We start from the raw sequence: 22,891 nt of genomic DNA on the forward strand, positions 1-22,891 counted from the left end.
TGGTTATTTTCTTTAATATTTTAAAAGATAGAGAGAAAGTATTAATGTCAAAAAAGGTTCAGCCAAGTAAGATCTTCCACTGAGTCAACATGATCAAAATAGTCAATTGACCCCTTAAGGAGTTATTGCCCTTAAAACGTTTTTTTTTCTTTTTACAATTTTTGTGAAAGTCTAATTACTTTTTCAAAATTCTCCTTCTCTAAAACTTTTTGGCCAAATACTTAAAAACTTAAATTGAATGTTCCTTGGAATATCTAGTTTGTGGTTTGTATTCGGGAATTTGATCCATTCAAAAACATGGCGGCAGTTTTTAAATATGGAACATAAGGGTAAAATGAAGTTTTTGGCTTTCATCTCAAAAACTAAAGCAGTAAGAGCAATACTGACATAGGTGAAAGTGTTAAACAGGTTTAGATTTACCTGTCAAGTAATCTTCAGACCAATAGGACAACTTATTGTAGGGTTACTGTCCCGAAATAGTAAATGTTTAGGAAAGTTTACAGTTTTGGGTTATGTACTATCTTTAATATTATTATAGAAAGAGAGAAAGTGTTAATGACAAAATTGTTCAGCAAAGTAAGAACTATAAATAAGTCAAATGCCTGAAACTGAAATTACAGGTGAGCGATATCAGGCTCTCATGAGCCTCTTGTTTAATGTACGTCTACTCTCTAAAACCTTAACATTGTGTTTTCTTTTGAAGTGATTTTTACTGTGCGTATTGCTGTGTGATAGTTTATTTTACATTGGCTAGAGGTATATGGGGAGAGTTTAGATCTCACAAAACATGTTTAACCCCGCCATATTTTGTTCGGAATGTTTTTAGTGTGTCCTCCATGTTTGTTGAGCAAGTATTCATTTTTGTTCAGGGGCCAGCTGAAGCCCGCCCTCGGGTGTGGGTTTTTTCCGGTGTGTTGCAGACCCATTAGTGGCGTTGGGCTGTGTTCTGCTCTTGATCGGGTTGTTGTCTCTTTGACACATTCCCCGTTTAAATTCTCAGTTTTATTTCAAATGCTTACCGAATCTAGTCTTAAACGATCTTCTCAACTTCATTCTTTGTTTGGTGACATATTGTCTTACTATTGGAATAGTTACTGCACGAACCATTTTGGATATGTTAAAATGAACAGAAAGATAAGAAACGGCTTCGATATTAAGGCAGCGCCCTTCGAATGTTCTATGTGACGTCACTAGAAACGAAAATATACATAAATAAAGTATGAAGAAATCAAAACTATGAAGCCAGGTATATTCTTTTGCAAATTTAAATGAAGCAAGTGTGACATAAAATGAAAATATGATTTAAATTTATCATTTCAAAATCATGACCAATATATGTTTCTTGCTCTGCAGAACATTTAAAACTTTACCCTAGATAATGTGACATGTAGCATGCGTAAACGACCTGATGGAATATTGCATATTTATACCTTTAACTATTTCAATGATAATGGTTCAGTAGTTTTCCATTGACCTTTGTTCGAAATACACATAGGATCCATCATTCATTTAAGTCTAATAAGGCACATGCAACCAAATAAAGTGTATATATTCTTGACATATTCGATTTTTCTTATTATCAAATTGAAGGAAAACGTGCCGAAAAAAAGCAACACTAGATAGACTGTCTTAAACAATACACTCGTCGTAGATACTAGGCTTACCATTTTTCCCAAAATAATCATTTCATGAACACATTGAAATTATGTGAACATTTTTTTTTACGATTAAATGATACATCTGTGTAGGGTTCTTTTTCAACATTTTATTCGAAAAGCACCTTGTACACCCCTCCCCATTTCGGTACCATACAACCAATAAATAGAGAGTTGGTACTGACATGCTTATTTCATTCTTTCTAACTTGATCCTTTGCTTTTTTACTGATAATTACATGTTTGTGAAATGTTTATTAATTGCGTTCACTATTCCCCCCAAAATGCAGACTCAACTCTTAACTGAACTAATTATAGTATTTAAATATCATATAGTTAGCAATAAATTCATTTTATTGTAGAAATTTTAAAATTTAAAGATCCGTATATATATAACAAATAACACCAATTACAGTGTGGTGATAAATAAACACATTGGGATAGTTAAACCTTTTATACCTTACATTTCAATGTAAATGGCTCAGTAGTTTTCTATATAAATGTGTTTTACTGAACCACTGCAATTAAGATATTAACTTGTATATTTCACTTTAATTTATTTTTATTTTTAAAGCAGCAGAATGGGACATTTTTAAATAAAATGGTCGTAGACAACTAATTGAATTATACACGCGCATATCTGTCTTAATTAAAAAAAAATTAAACTTAATATAAATCAGTGCTATGAATAGTTTACTTGTTTATTCCACTCAGTGTGGTTGCATTATTACAAAGGAAATAAAAGAAAATTATTAATTAAGAATTATTGAATCTATGATACCTATCTTTTTAGTTTTTATCTCGACATTTTCTTAATTTTTCTCAAAATGGAACAAACCTCAATGTATATTCTAAAACAAATTCGATAGATACTGATACCTATACTTGCTTGTATAGTGGTTTGTTTCAAAGAACTCTCATGTAAGCAACTAGTATATTAACCTTATAGATTAAAACATAATACATTAACACATTATCTTATAGGAGAAACCTAAATGAAAAGAAAATATGAAACGACTTTTTTTTTTATTAACCTTATGATTTTATGTTTAACGGATGACTTTAATTACCATTTTGGCCTTAACAAATCAAAATGGTGAAGCAAAATAATTATGTAGGTATTTTTGTCTAAAATATTAAATTCATACCAAAGGAAAAATACATCAGACAGAAAGTTTTTTTTCAATTACATTTTAAATATTTTATGTTTTTGTCAAATTGTTTACGGTAAAATGGACAGTTGGTTTCTTATGATGCACCGATGATACCAAGTTTTCCTTTTTATCGTGCACGTAAACTCTAACAAACCTTATAAAGACAACAGTAGTATACCGCTGTTCAAAAGTCATAAATCGTCTTTGGATCATCAGTTGTTTCTGAATTGATGGAGAAGATATACCCTTTAAAACGTTAAGAAATTGATAATGAATTTAGGTTTCCGCTTTCCGCCAGAATTGGTTTTTAAAACTTAAAATTCTTTTTTTTTTTGTATTAATACAAATCGTCAGTGCACGGACCTCTCACATTGATGATTATGAACTTAAGGTAATACACCTTCACTGTTCAGATAGGGATAACAATTCCATAAACATTCTTTTTTGGTATAGTACAGGTCTGTGAATATCAAACAATTCACAGAAATAAGATGTTTAGAAAGCAAGAACCAGAAAACCAGTAATGTTCTTTTACAGGCTTTATGAGGCAAGTATGACCCGAAATTAAAATATGTCTAAAATCATTGATATAAAACATTGTTTATTGTTATGAAGATCTTTTTAAAATTACCCTAGATAATTTCAATATAGCATGCGTAAACAACCTGGTGGAATATGATATCTGTATACATTTAAATTAAATCAATTTACTGGCTCAGTTGTTTTCCATTGACTTCTGTTCGTAATACAAATATGATACAATAGTCGGTTTTGTGTAATAAAGCTGATAGACACGCAGAGTAATGGTTTGAAAGGATTGTCAAAACGAGAAAAAATGTCTTTCGTTTTAGTAAAAGTTTGAAAGAATAAACATCTTGTTCCTTTTTTTCTTTAATCTTCAACCAAAGGCAATTGTACTATAATGTTACTCATTGAATAATACATGATTGATTGATTGATAAGCATGTTTTCTAAAGATATCCGCGTGGAGTCCACAAATTTCAACCTGTATTTGGTCACCTGGTGTTAATTTCAGATAAAATTGTCCAGTTCAAATCCGTTGTTTAAACTTTCCTTTAGTATATTGTTGCATATCAGTTATATTAGCAGCGTCTTCCCCCCCCTTTTTTTTTATTATACTCGAAACATTATTGTAAACATTTTTTCTGTGGGACATTTTTATGTTTTTAGTCGGCATGCAATGAAATTTTGGTAAAATATGCTGATTAGTTTGAGAATATATAAATTCATTACTCTGTTCTTTGATTGACTTCTATCTAAAAAAATTCAAGTTATCTGGGACTATATCATTAGAAGGAGACTTCCCTTGCATCAACAAACTTGTGAAACTTGCAGAAATTTTGATAAAACTGAGAAAAAATGTATTACATTATTATCAGCTGAAGGACGCCTCCGGGTGCGGGAATTTCTCGCTGCATTGAAGACCTGTTGGTGACCTTCTGCTGTTGTCTGTTCTATGGTCGGGTTGTTGTCTCTTTGACACATTCCCCATTTCCATTCTCAATTTTATTGTAAAAGTGTCCATTGTATGATGACCTGTGAACTGACCTTATTTAGAAACAAATTGTTAGAACATCAAAACTTACAAAACGAACATTAAATATGATCAATCAAATCATTTAAACAGTGTATTGATTCTTGCGTCAACTAAAGGGGCGGAAAAGTTCCTTGGGAAAAGAGGCGTGTGGTGGTAATCGGGGTTTGCAATAAACACTAGAATAAGATGTTGTTTATCTATACTACACTTTATTTTATAGTTCATTTTTAGATAACGAAATAGAATACGTATAGTTATGTGAAAGGATAATATATAATTTAAGACTTGATGTTCGTGAACGTATGATTTCAATATTTACGATTAATTTAGACGTCCCACCAACATATGGCATCCGACGTTGTGTTTATTACGTTGTATAATGTTGCGACCAACAAAAAAAGGTTATACAGATGTTGTTCTATAACGTCTGATAGACGTTTGTCAAACAATGTTGAACCGACTTTCAATTTAGGTCGCCGACGTTGCGACCTATTTCAACCAAATATCCACGTCTGTACAACATCGGGTGTCTGCGGGATAGTTATAAACACCTTTTCAAACAGAAATCATTTATTAACACAAACTAGAACATGATCTGTTTTCAATATGTTAAGTCATTACTCTATTGTTGATATTATTGATAAAGAACATAGTTGTTCCGTGTGCTTTTATTCGGAAGTTTTCGTCAATTAAAAAAAAACAAATAAAAACACATAAACTTTAAGATCTGGACGATTCTTAAATCAACTTTATAAGTTTTACATTCAGTGTCTAAAATCGAATTATTAAAATACATTTTTACAATTTTAATTTAGGTCAATGTTAAATACCAGACTTCAAACTTTAGTTCAAATATCACGTGCATGGTCTGTCAGTTTTCTATTGAAAAATATCAGGTATCGTGATCTTATTTTGATTTAAATTACAACAAGATATGTTAAATATGTAACAATATACGGGACAAAAATATATAATAAACTATAAATATTTGAGTTCGTCCACACGTATCATAAAATACAATTTTTCAAATTTAAATGCGAAATCCGTTGCGCTAAAATGGAATTTATATCAAATAAAATTATACTACAATGACGAATATGTGATAATATTGCATTATTGGTACTCTGTACTTTCAAGTGAATTTCTTATAATGAACAACATGAAGAAATCATTTCATCATCTTCGTGTTATTTAACTCTGTATGAAGCAGTTTCAGTTAAGCATATTAAGTTAATAAACATTGTCATTCTACGTTTTATATATCTTAAAAAGCTTCTTTTAATATCTTAAAAATGTTACCATAAACTAAAGACAATCACACGATTTCACTAAACATGTGCAGTCAATCTTGATAAATGGATTTGATCGTTTATGTTCTTAAGTCAGTCTAAAATGACCTCCTGCTGCATCTATCTTTTCTGCAGAATGTAAGGCAATAATTCTGTCCTTGCAACTTCTGAGAAATCAACGTTTATCATATGTTATGATTCGCTATCATGATTCACGCAATACAAAATATTAAATTAAAAAACCTGTAAATTCTAAAAACCCTTTACGATCCATTTTTAAAAGAAATTGGAGTATATTCCAAACTTTAATATATTCAATAAATGTAATGTGATTTTAAAGATTTAATACTTTATCTTATTTCTTAATTTTATATGTACATGCATGATTTTGTTTTGAACTAAAGTTGAAGTAAATTAAAAGACCTTTTGTCTGAATTAAAAAAAAAAAAAAGGTTTTTCATAATCTGGTGCAGTTACATCTGCTTCAAATACGATTTGGTCTCTGGTGGAGGAATGTCTCCTTGCCAACCATACAGCATCTTCTTTTTTTTTAATATTTAAATACGATTGTCTGAAATATGCTTCAATGTTTTATTAGTTCATGTCTAAACGACGCCTGATTTTGGTTTTCGAAAATTTGTTCACTGCTGTTATAATTGATAATACAAATAACCGCTCGACTTCCCTTTTTACAGTATTTCCCACCCAGCTACTGATTTCTATTGTATGAAATACTTATTGCATTGATTGTAAATTTGGTCTCGTTCTGAAGATGCATGAAACATATGACACTGGAAATCAATCTATAAATTGTATCTCTTAAGAGCTTATGACGGTAACCTAGGGTATACACATTTTTTTTTGTATTCGTTTTGTATAAACTACGCTAAATGTACTTTCTTTGTTTAACAAATAAATGTTTGGTCAGCTTCAAGTAAAGCAACAGTGAACAGAGCTATCATATTTCATTTTGTATATTATCAATAACCGGTGATATGATATACACATCATACTTAAGTAATTAGTAGAAAAAAAACTAATCGTGTAATGAAGATTATGCAAAGGGAATGTATAATAATCAATGAAATGATTTTGACTATCAACGCTAATCAAGCAATACTGATCATATTCTTCGAGTCTCAAATGCATATCGTGTATATAATTTCTTCTCCCCTTTCTTGACGTCTTCCATATAGTAAAACTAATTCAAGCCAAAGGAATCTTAGCCACACAATTGAGCAACCAATCGCAGCTAATTGTTGTTGAGTAATAATTCGATTTCCATGTTACGTTTTGTAAACTGCATTTTTTCACTTGAACATTTTATACCATACCTTCAGGTGCATGTATATTGATATCTTCTCCATTATATAGATGGATTGATATATGTAAATTTCAATTTAAATAGACAAGATTAATTTCTAATGATCTTTTATATGTTAGGTTCGTTTTAGTTTACGGTTAAAAAAAAACTCCTTTCTTCTTTTGTATACTTTATAACACACTTCAAACAAATAGATACAATTTAAGTCTAAAATTGGTAATTAATATGGGTATTGAGTAACAGATTAAAAACTGGTCTGAAGAATTTAACTAGTTGGTGACATTACCAACATTCTCTTTATCGATCATGTGATTTTAATTTCTACAGTTGAAGTAGTTTGGCCTTTATAAATTCAAAATAGCGAAAATAGAGAAATATGTATTTTTATAACTAATTCAAGCCAAAGGAATGTTAGCCACACCATTGAGCAACCAATCACAAGTAGTTAGTTTTATTTTTTACAGGTTTATATTCACTGATCAAATAAAGGTGAACGACACCAAAACGGAAGAATACTTCAGACAGTGAGTTTTTTTTTAAATAATTAAAAAATATTTCACAATGTTGTCTGTTTGTCTCTGAGTTAACAGACGGTTAGTTTCTTTTTTTGCAACGATAATATCCAGTTTTCCCTTTTTTAGTGTACGTCTACTCTCTAAACCTTAACGTTGTTTTTCAATTGTTAAAGTATAACATGTATAACTATCCTTTCATGATACAGTTTATGTTCTTCTCGTAAAATTTTATGATGATATGATACTAAACCCTTAACGAAAGAGATTATGCTTGATTGTCATATGATGAAGACATGATTTTTCAATCAGTTTAATTGAGGTCTGGAGCTGGCATGTCAGTAACTGATAGTAGTCCTTTGTTAATTTAACATGTTGACCATTGTCATTTTGCTTAGTTTTTTCTGTTTCCTATTCTAACATAGGACTCAGACTTATTTTAAATTGAGTTTTACTGTGCGTATTGATGTGTGTTAGTTTATTCTAAATTGGCTAGAGGTATAAGGGGAGAGTTGAGATCTCAAAAACATGTTTAACCCCACTGCATTTGTGCACCTGTCCCAAGTCAGGAACATCTGGCCTTTGTAAGTCTTGTATGTTGTTTTTTTTTAAATTTTGATACATTTATATGTTTCGGAGTTAAGTGTGACGTCCATTTTCGCTGAACTAGTAAACATTTTTGTTTAGGAGCCAGCTGAAACCAGCTGTGTTAAAGACCCAGGTGTGGCGTTGGGCTGTTTTCTGCTCTTTGGTCGGGTTGTTGTTTCTCTCGACATTTGCTCGTTTTCATTTTCAATTTCATTTAAATGTTTACCGCTTCTAGTCTTAAAAGATCATTTTAACTTTATTCTTAGTTTATTGACAATAGTGTCTTACTATTCTTAATAGTTATTGCACGAACCTTTTTGGGATATGTAATAAGGAAAAGAAAGATGAAAAAAATGCTGTGAAATTAAAGCAGCGCCCCTCATATTTTCTCTCTAAGGTCACAGGAAACGAATGTATACAGAAATAAAGTATGAAGAAAACATAACTATAAAGCTAGTTATATTCTTTTGCAGACTTAAATGAGGCAAGTATGACACAAAATAAAAATAACGATCCAAATTTATCATTTAAAAATCATGGCCAACATATGTTTCTTGCTATGCAGAACATTTAAAACGTTATCCTAGATAATTGGATATGTAACATGCGTAAACAACTTGATGGAATATAACATATTTATACCTTTAACGTGTTTTGTTAGTGTATATATTCTTGACACATTCGATTTTGTTTATTACCAAATTAAAGGAATACATGCCGAAATAAGAAACACTAGATAGACTATCTTAAACAATACACTCATCGTAGATACTAGGCTTTCAATTTTTCTTCAAATAATCATTTCTTAATTTTAACTTTTTAAAATTATGTTAAATATCTAAAACGATTAAATGATACATCTTTGTAGGTTTCTTTTTCAATATTTTATTCTAAAAGCACCTTGTACACCCCTCCTCCTTTCGGTACCATCTACCAAATAAACAGAGATTTGGCATAGCATGCTTGTATCATTTTTTCTTACTTTATCCTTTGTTTTTTTTACTGATAATCACATGTTTGAAATTTGTATTGATTGCGTTCACGATTCCCCCCAAATGCAAACTTAACACTAGAAAAATTGAATTAATTATATAATATTTTGTAAATCACAGTCAGAAATATATTTACTTTATTGTACAAATTTCAAAATTTAAAGATCCATATATAAATGACAAATGACACTCATATACATTGTGGTGGTAAATAAGCACCTTGGGATATTTAAATCTTTTATACCTTAAATTTCAACGTAAATTGCTCAGTAGTTTTCTATATAAGTGTGTTTTACAAGGTCATTCCAAATAAGATTTTAACTTGGATATTTCAATTTATTTATTTAATTCAATTATTAACGCAGCAGAATGTGACTCTCATGTAAGCAACGAGTATATGAATTATAAACGTCTTATAGGTAAACATAAACAAATTCTCTATTAAGAATGTATGGAAAAAACAAAAAATAAGAGAAAATGTAAGAAAAGGAAGTTACAAAAAATAGAATGAAAACGTAAGAAAACGAGGATCAAATGAATAGAATTACAGATGTATATTAAATGATTGATTGATTGTTGGTTGCTTAACGTCCAGTGGCAAATATTTCATGCATATTCAGGACGAGAACAAATTAACAATAAATACAATAGGTAGGTTCTGTAATAGGGGCTTCCGGGATTAAGGTCGGAGAAATTTAGACTGCCACGGGAAATGAGGATATATAGGATAGGGGCAGACATTTAGCATTGCAACAGGTCACCTACGGCAGATGTATATTAAATATGCATCTTCTAGAAACATAAGGGAATCTTGATATTGCTATGCATTATAATGCTGATGACATTAATCTGGGTGCGTTTGAAAAAAGGGAAAACTATATGACTTCCTTGAAATAGTTTGTGTGAGACTGAAAACAACACATCGATGAAACTTCTTGGTTGAAATTAAGATGTCTCTTGTATAAATATATATATATATAAATATATATATGCGTTGATTCATGAAAAACTAACCATTCTCCCTCCGTCACAACAATAACACAAACTATAATTTCTGTTACATTATATATGGTCCAGTGTACATTTATCCGTCATTTACAGATTTTACTCTCTTAAAAAGGTTACAAATTAAAAAAAAAACAATACTGTGTTATACATTCATTCGACATTTAATTCTGAAAACCAAAGATAATTTGAATGAAATATTTTTGATTTTAGGCCCAATACAATACCTTCTCTTTAAACCCAAAATGTTAAAATTGCAATTTTCATTTGCATGATGTATATTGTTTTCTCAAGGTTACAACTTTTAAAGGCTTTCATTACAGGTGCCTTTTCACGTGACCCTATGTTTTACGTATGACTTACGTGGCCTTTAAACACTCAATATGGCGAAGGAACAGACTAATTTAGCTGTGTATGTTGCTGGACTTCTCAATTAACATAATAAAAAGAAGAATTTATCAGCCGGTAAGTTTATTTCAAATAAATTTAAAATATTTCACATTTTATATATCTTATTTCAAACGAACGTGACAATTTGTTTCATCGTATACGTTCACTCTTTTACAAATTGTTTTGAATAATATAATTGTACTTTTTAAAATGTTTCAAGTGACTCAGCTCTTCATCAATTAGAACTTCCTTCTTCATTCGTGTAATTACACAATAGTAAGTGGAACTCCCTTTTTTGATATTCTAAACTTGATAATAAATCGACGAAATATAAAAAGTTTTAGATCTGGGATGAAATTCCCACTATCTTTTGAATTTTCTAAAGGAGTACACGTCTGTGAATCTACTTAAATCTGTTTAAATACTACAAGAAAGACAGTATCTTGTAGCCAGAAAGGTCTAATGCAGATTTTAAAAATCAAGTTTGAATCAAAATAAATTAATTTTATTTTTTCAGAATTATAATGATGAAACAAATGTTTATTGTCATGCAGAACATTAGAATAAATACTCTAGGTAATTTCAACTGTAAACAACTTGGTGGAAAATACTAACATTTAAACTATCTCAATGTTTATGGTTCAGAAGTTTTATATTGACGTTTGTTACCAGTATCAATATGATACTTTATTAAGTTTGTAAGATTAGATTGATTGATTGATTGATTGTTGGTTGCTTAACGTCCAGTGGCAAATATTTCATGCATATTCAGGACGAGAACAAGTTCACAATAAATACAATAGGTAGGTTCTGTAATAGATTAAGGGATTAAGGTCGGAGAAATTTAGACTGCCACGGGAAATGAGGGTATTTTGGATAGGGACAGAAATTTAGCCTTGTAACAGGTCACCTACGGACCCCTCGAAGAGTTGTTGCAAGGGTTCTTAACGTGCAAAGAGCGTGGCACTCTCTTTTACACGAGGCATCGGATGTAACGTCCCCATTCTGACCGGACGTGGCTGCAAATCTGTACATCCCGCACAGCCAAACGGACGCCCCACTTTAGCACGGGTTTTACTGCCGGTCGGAGGAAGACCAATGGTGACCATACTTCTATTCCCCAGTCACCCTTGGGGGGTGTAAGATTAGAACAATGACACGTATGTTTATGATTTAAATGCCGAGATTGTTTATTTGTCATGCTTGAAGCAACACAATTCAGTAGTTTAAACATAATCACTGTTCCTCTAAATGTGCTAGAGTTAAAGACGGCTTCAAACAAACTTGTCTCTCCCATACTTCAATGTTTTATAAATCTATGTCTTAACCACTTCAGATTAGGTCTTCCACTGCTGTTATGCATGATCATCAGTAAATGTGACAAATATCTATACCAATATTTATTTAGAAACTTAAATACTATATAAATGCAATCTTTAAGAAATGAAATCAAACAAATATGACAAAAAGAAAAACGAAGTGGCATATAAACAAAGCACATTTGGAAAAATGAAAGACAAGAAAACAAAAAATGACCATAGCACAATAACACAATGACGGAATGTATAAGTACCGAGCAACACCAATAATGGACAACAATGTGTGAACAAAAGAAGCAGACATAAAGGTAAAAATGTCAGAAATAGGGGTAATTCAGATATCATTGTGTTATAATCTTAATTTTAATCACTATAAAATCAAACAAATATTCCAACAAAGAATAACAAAATGGCAGATAATTTAAAATTAAACCCGTCTCGTTTGTCATAGATTATGGTACTGAGGTGACCGCTTATGTCAAATTCGAGATAAAGTCTACAATTGTAACAAACAAAGAAAACGTGTTCATTGATGTTAAGTGTTTATACTTTTTTGCTATTTGTCTGATTAATATGATTTTTGAATCCATGTTCAGCACACAAGAAAAGTCTGGAAACACTACCGAAATAGTTTTATATTCAGATCTTTCATTATTTGTTTTTATATGTACAAACTTACACTATATCGTTTGTCACTGTGATATTGTATAAAATTATATACAGGTCATAGCATATTGTAGAGGGAAAAGGTTGTTGATAAAAATTGGAAACAGTAGAAACAAGTATAAATTATGTCATTTTCGACACATGTTTTTTGTTTTTTTGTTTTTTGGAATAAATGTCAATTGAAAAACGTATGGTTTATTATTATTTTAATATTAATTGTATTATTTCAAATACCAAATTAACCATGTATTCATTGTCTCTGAAGGTGTAAAGTACATGCCTTTAATTCTTTCAAATAACTATTGCAGTATATTGTTCGAACACAGCAACTATAAATATGTCTGCAGAATCTAACAGAAGACTTGCAAGAATAGGCAGTATTGCCAGGAAACTATTCCCGAAAGTAATGCAAAAAATATTAAAAGAATGTATAAGTCCAAGAGGATTACAAGTGAAATATCAACTGAATAATATACCTACCGATTTCACAGAAATTGAAATAACCTTGATGGACAAACTTCCAAATTTGGATAACTTCACAATCGAATTGTGCTTTAAAATATTGCGATTTGAAAATTTATTGCATGAACCATCGTGTAAGTGGGGGAATGTTCCACACGATACAGAAGTGGAAATCGGCGATGATGTCCAGAGAATACTTAATGCAACAAATGACGTTATCAGTAGGAAGTCGGAGGAAATATCAGAGCTTTATTACGAAGAATTTCAAAACAGAACACAACAGGTGCTTAAGAGAGTGGATGAATATCTTTGTCAAGATACTTGTTTACAATTGTACCAAACAATTCGCAGCTCTGATATAAATATTACTGATATGCTTCAAGAACTGACACTGATGCAAGAAGTCAATGGTATGCCTTATTGTAGAATAAATCTAGATGTATTTACTCCAGCGTTTTTTGAGTTATTATATCTTGAACAATAGAAAATACAATGAACATACCAAATCAAACACTTTATCGCTTTAGTCAAAATTTTATAAAGTTTTCAAAACTGCTGATGCTTAATACCATAAAGTTCAGAAGAAGGAATTAACTTAAATTATAAACGGAATATTTTCAATATTAACAGAATGAATTCTTAATGCTACATCTTTTCTGACAAAAATATGTTACAGAATAAACAAATAAACAACTCCTTACGTTGAATTTGATAAGAAACATGTTAAACACGACGTCAATGAGACCTTGATTGAAAAAAAAGTAACTTGCAGAAAATATCTAGGTCACCAGACCGCTTTGAATAGATGAACCAATCGATACAAATATTTTTTCAATTCCCTCTTACCATAAATCCGGTTTACATAAATGTGAATAGTTTTCTACATAAAATAATCAAATTTCAATTTCAAAGGTGTACTATTTAATTTTTTTTAATATATCGTTACATTTGTATTACGTCACTGTAGCAAACAAGACAATATTATTTCATTGTTTTATTGAAATACAAATGAGAAAAATATTAAAGTTTATGAAACTGTTATTCTCTTGGAGTTAAATCTCTATGTTTTTATTTTGCTGAATTTATTTTTCAAATAATTGTGGAATAAAATGCACAAAATAGGATATGCACAGCAAGATATCTGTACTTTTAAGCGCTAGAATATCATGAATTTCATTTGACGAATTGCGTGAAATATAAATACCTCTTCTGTTGGATTATTTTGTTTATTTAAATTTGCTATTAATTTCGATCATGCACTGAAGCAACATTAATTTTCGAAATTCGCATCTGGTGATGTAAGCTTGATACCGTTAATGTTACAATTTGAAAATTAACTGAAATTCATACAGCCTGCTTTTTCAATCCAAAACACATGACTCATGATTACAATTACAACGGTGTCTTACCTTGGCTTGTTGGTTATGCTTACGTTCAACGTGTTTATATATTTAGAAAAGTACCAAAATCTTTCTCAAACCATTTAAACTAATGAGGACACTGGTTTACAACTTACTAAAGGCCATCAAAGATATCAAGCTTATAATTATTGGCGACAATATACTAATTAGCAGCACGGAAATTAGAACAGAAGACAAAACCAATTTCGACTACATTTGCTGTTTAATTTAGGTTCTTTAAGTTTTGCTTCTAAACTTTAGTTTTCAAGTTTACCCGTAGTTATTCCTGAAACACATGTTATAAAAACTGATATACCGATTTCAGCGAGTTTCCAAAGGTATTATTCGCCCATTATGATTTACATACAACTGTTTTTAATAAACCTTAAATGAATAAAAATGTTAAAATCAAATTACTAACAAAGAAAAAACCCAAATAAAAATTGCGTCCATTTGTCTTTGTTGTTTCATGTATTTTAGCATCCAAAAATATGTATCTCCATTGCATCTGTGAAAGTCATATTAATCGAGTTTCTTCTAAATTCAATGTTACCGGAATTGTTAAACCAATGCTCCATCTATCCTAAACTAGGTCCTGTATGCACGTTTTATTAATATTTATTACGAATCCATATCGTATTATTGATAATAAAATTTCATTCAGTGATCGTTGATTGCAAGCTTATTAACTTGCAAGTGTGTTGCCGAAGTTTACCGGATCGTGACATTGATAAACAATCAACACAGCACACGCGGAGCACGTGACGAATTCGTGATTTGATAAAGCCAAGTTATTTATTTAAAATATGTTCTATGCGTTCCCATTTGTTAATTAAACTTTTCCTAAGCAGTTGTTTACTGATTTGCTGTATTAAATTTGTTCTGTATTACTATGTACCTTCCAGCGCACGTTTGTTTACATTCTTTTATCACGGTTTCCCCTCGCACTCTCGCTATGCGGTGGCCGAAGTTCTAATGAGAGATCTAGTAGTTGAAGTCTTTGCATACAGGAACATAACGACGAATTAATGTACGGGAAGATGATTATTAAATAGCAGTACTTTTATGAAGATTTTAATAATATAAAGGATTTTATTTTACAAGAACGTTCACGTACACATGTGTGTTATAGTAAAATTTAGCCATTCAAGTATTTTAACAATATTCAACGTTTTTTTTTTAATTTGAAGTTTCATATGACTTTAAGGATATTCAAGATACGATGCATTTTGAGAGACTTGAACCAAACGTTTATATTGCATCATGTCGGCGAATGTATCAAAGTGTGACCGTAAACAACAAAAATAATGTATAAACTATAAACTGATGAAGTAACATAACAATATAATTGTGTTTTCTCTGTTCTTGCAGCTATCCACATCGTTGACGAGGAAAGTGAAAAACTAGAACGTTATTCAAGAGTTTCGCGAGTTATCACTGACACTTTCCCAAACATCCTTAGAGATATAATCAGCTCAAATAGTTCTGCAAGCAAAATGTACCAAATGTGTTTGACATATCTAAATGATTTCTCGTCTGATCAGAAAACTAGCTTAAAAGATTTAAAAGCGTCAAATTCATATGAATCAATGGACATTACATTGATCTATAAGTTGTTAAGACAGTTTTCGCTGATAAATCCTCCAACAAAAGGATGGGGAAGTAATCCAGACAAAGCAGATATAAATCTGGCAGATGACGTAGAACGCATACGTCGTTACAGAAACCAAATAGCCCACCGATGCAACACAAACATTGGAAAGGCTGAATTTGATGAATTCTTCGACAATTCTCGTCATATTGGATTACGAATGGATCTCAACTTTTTTCGAAAGAGAAATTACGAACAATTGATTGTTAGACACAAGACATGCAGTATGGATATGCAAATGCAGACCAAATACAAGAATGCAGTAAAGCAGCTAGAGAAAATAAAATGTAAGACAAATATCACAGGGTTTGAAAACATTGGTGTTAAGACAGTAGCTGATTATTGTTTATATTTTCTGAGAGTTTATGTAATTATCATTAGATATGGTATGATTGCCACGGGAGTTATTTTCATGATTTAATAAGTCGTGTGAATGTGAGATCGTTTTTTTATTCTTTATATATTTGACTGATATTTGCATGTTAATGTTCTTTCATATATTCGTGAGCTGACGTAAATCACCCTTTTTACAAGAGAGGCGAAAGACATGAAAAAAATATTCAAACTAACAAGTCGAATACAAACTGACACTCCAATGGCTAGAAAAAACAACGAAAAGACAAACAATTATAAACAAAATAACAAATCATAAAATAATCAACACAAACCCGTCCAAAAAGTAGGGGTAATTGCAGGTGCTCAAGAAGGGTAAACATATCCTGCTCCATATTTGACATCCGTCGTGTTGCTCATGAAAGTACAAACTCGGTGATTAGTCTTATTCGGTTAGTCAAATTGGAAGAAAAAAGGACGGTAAAATGGTTTCGACAATTCGAACATATCTGTCGTCATCTGTGAAAAAAATGTATCCCATTACGGTCAACCAACTCGAGATGGCGTCTGTAATCTTTTCTCAATAATTTTATTTGATATGTTTTTTATGAATTGAGATTCATGAAAGTACCGTAAAAAAACGAGAACGGACTGAAATCTGAATTAGAGGGATGCATAGAAGATGTTACTTAACATGTAGATATATCCGGTTGCGATCTTTTCAGTTTGTGTTTGTTGCCTTGATTATAATCGTCTTCAGTTATGTTTTGGTTTCTAGTATACCTGATATATCTTAAAAGAAAAAAAAAATGTGTGTGCCCACATAAATTGTTATATTCGTGTGCATTGGTTTTTTTACATGCACATCAGTGTTTTTTAATGTTAACCTGAAATCAGTGTTTTTATAATGTCAGATTTACATCTTCCGGTATTTTCTTTTAAATTTGATATAGTTGATACAGTTTTTATTTCTGCTCTGCATATTTCGTTCATTCTATATACAATTGTGATCGATAAGTCGCTTTGAGTTGTCGTTCTTGTAGGAATTATACATCTCTGGTCTAGAACATATGGAGGATTTGTGTCATTTTTGAATATATACGTTTTGTCATTATAAGCCCTGTAAACACACCATACTATGCTTTTCATTTTATTTTTATAATGTGCATTATTTTAGTTTTGATGTCTATTAATATTATAATATCTTTCAATTTTACAGTACAATTTGAAGAAAAGCCTCTAAAATTTTTCTGGGGAGAAAGTTTTGAAAACAGTTTGAGGAATTTGAGACATTTTTTAAAGAACGAAAAATCAGAAGGTAATTTGTTTGAGTGTATAGCATATTTGGTAAGGTTTGCTTTTTCAAAGAAAAGGAAAACAAGTGATTTAAAAACGAATATACTATAGAATGAATATATGATTAGTCACAATTACCAAAATATGATTGATTAATTAATTTTTGTAGTGTCAAATATTTCATAAATGTTCTAGGCAAGAGCGAATCCACAATACATACAAGAGGTAGTCCTGTAAAGAGTCCGTTCGGGATGAAGGTCATGCAAATTTGGACAGCCACTGTAAAACGAGGGGTATTGGATAAAGACAGCAATGTTGGCCTTGCAACAGGTCACCTACGAAGCCGTAAAATAGTTCTTGCAAGGGTTGTGAACGTAGCGTGGCACTCTCTCTACACTGGATTGTATATAATGTTCCCATTATGACCGGACGTGGCTTCGTACTTATACAATCCACACAGCCAAACTGACGCTAAACTTAGGCAAGGGTTTACTGCCGGTTGGGAAAAACACTAAATTCACCATATATCTATTCATATTTTGAAATGAAAGAGTCAATTTATGTTAAAAACCATAGGTAAGCAGGTAGCACATTTTTGAAAAGGAAAAAAAGAGAGAGAATTTCAGATTCAGGTTTCAAATTTAAAAATCATTCACTGGCTATTCGTTGCACTTAGTTTCTTGATAAATATGTTTTATCATATTTAGTTTGACACACATTTTCAGTTTCGAAAGTGGTTGCTGTAAAACAATGTCAACGTCTGTAGACTTAACACCAATAATGTTTAATTTACAAAGGTATATGTATTTCACCTCTTGTTTTTGAAAAGTGATGGGTGCCTTTCTTTCATGAAGGGGAAGATTTTAATAATTGTCCAGGAAATAAATATTTTCATATTCTAAACTTTAGCCATTGACTTTTTTTGATAGTGATAAACACATTGGTAAAAATTAGATTTGTAGGACAACACATTTGCCTTTCCTTATGTGTACAATTTTGTGATTATATCTTAACATTTACATGAAAGTGGTTAAAGCCATCGATTTGTGGTATGTTATATCGCCAAAGGAATGTAATGAATAACTTTATAATATTTAGAAGGAAGACGTAAAGTCCGTGTACAGATCATCTTCCAGAACGAGGAGAATGTCGAGGCAACGATTGATATTCTGAACTCCCTCAAAGACGAGATAAACAAAGACTTGAGTGGAATTGAATTCATTGTTGCCACTAAAGGGAGTATAGTTCTACATGTAGATATATTAGCACAAATGCTGGAAACAGATGAACTATTACAATCCACCCTGGCTTTATTTTTGAGAAAGATTTTCGAATTTATTACGACCTCCAATACTGAACGTTTCGATATGCTTTTGTTACCTGCAGAAGGTTTGTAATTAATGTTTCATAAAAAAATCTTAACCTCAATTTTAAATAACTATATGTTCATTTGAGTACTATATGCTCCTAAAAGATTGTTTTCGGCGGTTCCGAGTTGGTATGAATATCAACTAAATCTTAGCAAAAATTAATTATTTAACTTTATTTGGTTGTAGCTTGTAGCTTGGCAAATATTTCACACATCTAAAGGAAGATAATAAATTAACAATAAACACAATACGTACGTTCTGCAAGAAAGATTGACCAAAATGGATTGATTGATTGATTGTTGGTTGCTTAACGTCCAGTGGCAAATATTTCATGCATATTCAGGACGAGAACAAGTTCACAATAAATACAATAGGTAGGTTCTGTAATAGATTAAGGGGTTAAGGTCGGAGAAATTTAGACTGCCACGGGAAATGAGGGTATATTGGATAGGGACAGAAGTTTGGAAGTCGGAATGGAAGTCGGACCTTTTGAGTGACATTAAAAAAATGTAGGTATGAAAGATGGGGAAAAAAGTATAGCAACAAGCCATATATCGACTCGGCAGAGAATTGTTGAAAGGCATCAATAACGTACAGGGAAAAGCCTCTCCCCTCCACCCTCAAACAAAAAAAAAACAAACCCAAAAACATTGGATTTATTGTCCACATTTCAACAGGAGGCGGATGCAAGACAATGCAATTTTCCATATGAACTCCAATTACGACTAAAGCTGTGCCACTTTATATCAAAGTTTCGTTAAAAAAAACTACATTCTAGAAGGGAAAGTTGATATGTACTACTATTTTATTCAAAGGTATAGTTTCAACATTAATATGCCCCGAAATTCTAAGAGTTTAAACTTATATTAAAATTCTGTACTACCCCTCTCTTCTCTTTGGTTCTCCAAAATTCAATTTCGCCGCTATCCATGTTAATTTATAATGGTAACGTTCCAAATTATGTCTCTATGAGATAAAACAGATATCATATCTGGGAATGTAAACTAACCAAAATATATATGAACATTATACATATCCCCAAAAAGGCGTGGTTTGTGAAACAACTGTATTTACAAAATGCAACCTTCAGGTCGTTGAGGTCATTGATACAAATCAGAATTTAAAAAAAAATAAAATGAATAGGTTATGAATACACATGCTAAATCGACATTTCTTATGTTGTTGTCCACACAGAAAAATCCAAAAACATCGTTTTGTGTGTATGGTAGTCACATTACATAAACTGCTTGATAAATGAATTAGATATTGACAAATCACTTGAACACTCAAACAAATAACCCCATTACGCTTACCAAAGAAAAAATCCTGAATTATCTTGGATCTGTACCCTTTTAGGAATTGATAAATTGTACTTTGTAAGGACCACTTTAATTCGAACAATTTTATTCTGAAATTGACGTTATCCAGATCCTGGATTTGGTGATTTACAACATACTTTTTTACGTTTGAAGGACAAACAATTAGCATTCCAATAATTTACCAAGTATGCTGCAGTTCTAATTTCTACCGATTTGTTCCTTTAATCATAAGGCTGACTTCATACAAGAGCTCCTTAGGGAGAATGAAATGAATCATGCATTATCCTTTAACTTCACTGTCTGCTATATATATATATATATAACATGTATGATGTCCTCTCACCAAATATTTTGTGACTATGATGCACGAATCTGTCTTGTGGGTCATTTTTGCTTTTTCAGTTTTTATCTCTTCATTATAGTTTTATAGCAAAAATAGGCATTCAAATTTTAAACAGTTCAAAGCCGAGAGGTTTCGTCTATATAGTTGATGTCAATTTCAAACTAGAGACTTCAAGGAAACACGACAAAATCAAATTTAAAAAAAATCATATGTTATCTTTAAACCATTCCATATTTGAACAGAAATCAGTGTATCAACGGTTTCAACAATATAAACTTTACTGCTAGAGGATATATTTTTTTCTTTACCTTTACCTTTCAGAGTTCAAACAATGGAACGCACCAACAACTACAGGAGAACCAGTTTATTTAGAATTCGATATCGAGGCCGAGTTATTTAAAGCCAACGACAAAATGGAAGAGCAATTTAGAAAAATTTCGGACGCCATCATCAAACATTCAAACGGAAGTGGAACAAACAATAATATTACTGCAACACTCCTACCTGTTTGTCTTGGTAACTTATTTAAGGTTATACATTTCATAATTTGTAGAAATGCAAATACTTGTAAATATTTATAAAACAGTTAAATAATAGTGTTTACTGTTTTTTAAATTGGTATTTTCACATTAATCCTGTATTCTTTCTGCGAGCCAAAACAGCTGTCTTTCATTCAAAACAGCTAACTTCGACCTCGTAAGACTGTACGGGGACATTATACAGGATAAATACATAAAAAAAAAACCAGGAATGTGTCTATAGTAAACGGATGCTCCACTCGCACTATCATTTTCTATGTCTAGTGGATCGTGAAATTGGGGTTAAAACTCTAATTTGGCATTAAAATTGGAAAGATCATATCATAGCGAACATGTGTACTTCGCTTTTGGAAAATAATGTGTTGTTTGGTAACTCATTAAATATTACTTTATTCTATAATTATTTAATATGTATCGAAAATATCTATATTCATTTTTGTAATTTAAAAATATTTCTTTGGTTCTTTGTTTGACACGTGTATAGAAATGTTCCTAGGTGGAGATGTTAAAAAAATCCGAAACCGAAGGAAAACATTAAAATCATATATATTAAATAGCACTTTCATGTATGCATACATTTGTCTGACATAAATAACTACCTATTATTCATTCCCGTGTTCTATTTCTGTGCTTTTCGAAAGGCATACCGTTTCTACTAAAATTGGTAGTTGATTTCAAAGCAATTTTTGGATTGTATTGTTTCAGTTTTTTTTTAGTATACTACAACAACAAACAACACATGACCGATAGCCTGGCATGGACAGGCTTAAAATGTGGTACAATCTTTACCATATTTTTTTTACGTCCCTTTTTTGAAGTTTCCTTCGGTATTTGTTGTATACTTTTGTGGTATATCATTCTTGTATATCTTCCTATTAAAAGATTTACGAAATTTCCCGAGTTTAAATGTGTCTTTTTTGTAGTGTATACGTTCCGTTAACGACATACCAATAGATGATGGGATAAGATATACGACCATAAATTACGTTTTACGAGACACATTAGAATTACAAATAAGACGCTGATACCGACTGTAAACAGTTTTAAAGTATTCGATAGTCTAGACACCCTAGGTATTAAAGCACGGTTACATTCATTCAAGTCAGCTTTATTAATTCATATTATGTCAAAACGTTGAATTTAAGTTGTGAAGAAAGCACATACCATAGGATGAAACAAGAACATAACAGTCTGGAAAAGGATAGGTTAAGTTTCATTTCTGCACCAATATAATTTAAAAATATTTTCTGTTAATTTATTTAATATGAATACGTTAAGCATGTTTAATCAACTTTAGATTATATACTGTCAAGACACCATCAAGGCATCTGCTATTGTTGTTCAAAATTAACCCTTTCTGTACTTTTTGCAAAATGAAAGTATATAATAGTAGCGAAAAAGCCTTAATTAGAGGTGCATAACTACACCAATGTAGTACTCAAAATAATATGATAGTTCCACGATAATAAATCTAGTTATTACTTGTAACGGAACAAGTACATTTTCAAGCAAGTAAATAAATACTTTAACCATGTCTGTGTATGTCTGATGATGCATATTTAAAACGTAATTTGTAATAGACTAATGTTGATATGGACACCTGTTATATTGTTGCAAATAACAAACTTTTAAACGTCAAACAATAACAATAACTTCTCACAACTACAGTATGTCAGGAGCCTCTCAACGGGATGTAGATAATTACCATATACAGTCAAACCTGCCTT

At 31.1% G+C, this 22,891-nt stretch overlaps 1 protein-coding gene across 6 annotated transcripts in view; it reads left to right on the forward strand.

Annotated features, from left to right (window-relative positions):
* Positions 1 to 22,891, forward strand: part of LOC127732452 (uncharacterized) — a 43,375-nt gene that overhangs the window by 5,399 nt on the left and 15,085 nt on the right. For 2 of the 6 annotated variants that reach the window (XM_052241483.1, XM_052241482.1), the window contains exons 2-8: positions 7,444 to 7,503; positions 10,400 to 10,541; positions 12,760 to 13,323; positions 15,685 to 16,251; positions 17,517 to 17,615; positions 18,692 to 18,982; positions 20,947 to 21,141. In XM_052241483.1, coding sequence (XP_052097443.1) covers positions 12,789 to 13,323; positions 15,685 to 16,251; positions 17,517 to 17,615; positions 18,692 to 18,982; positions 20,947 to 21,141 — 1,687 coding nt within the window. In that variant the 5' untranslated portion in view covers positions 7,444 to 7,503; positions 10,400 to 10,541; positions 12,760 to 12,788. The other 4 variants (XM_052241484.1, XM_052241485.1, XM_052241487.1 and 1 more) reach the window with 3 other exon arrangements.

The sequence above is a fragment of the Mytilus californianus genome, unplaced genomic scaffold (genome assembly GCF_021869535.1).
Source record: "Mytilus californianus isolate M0D057914Y unplaced genomic scaffold, xbMytCali1.0.p SCAF_24, whole genome shotgun sequence".
NCBI classification, from domain to species: domain Eukaryota; kingdom Metazoa; phylum Mollusca; class Bivalvia; order Mytilida; family Mytilidae; genus Mytilus; species Mytilus californianus.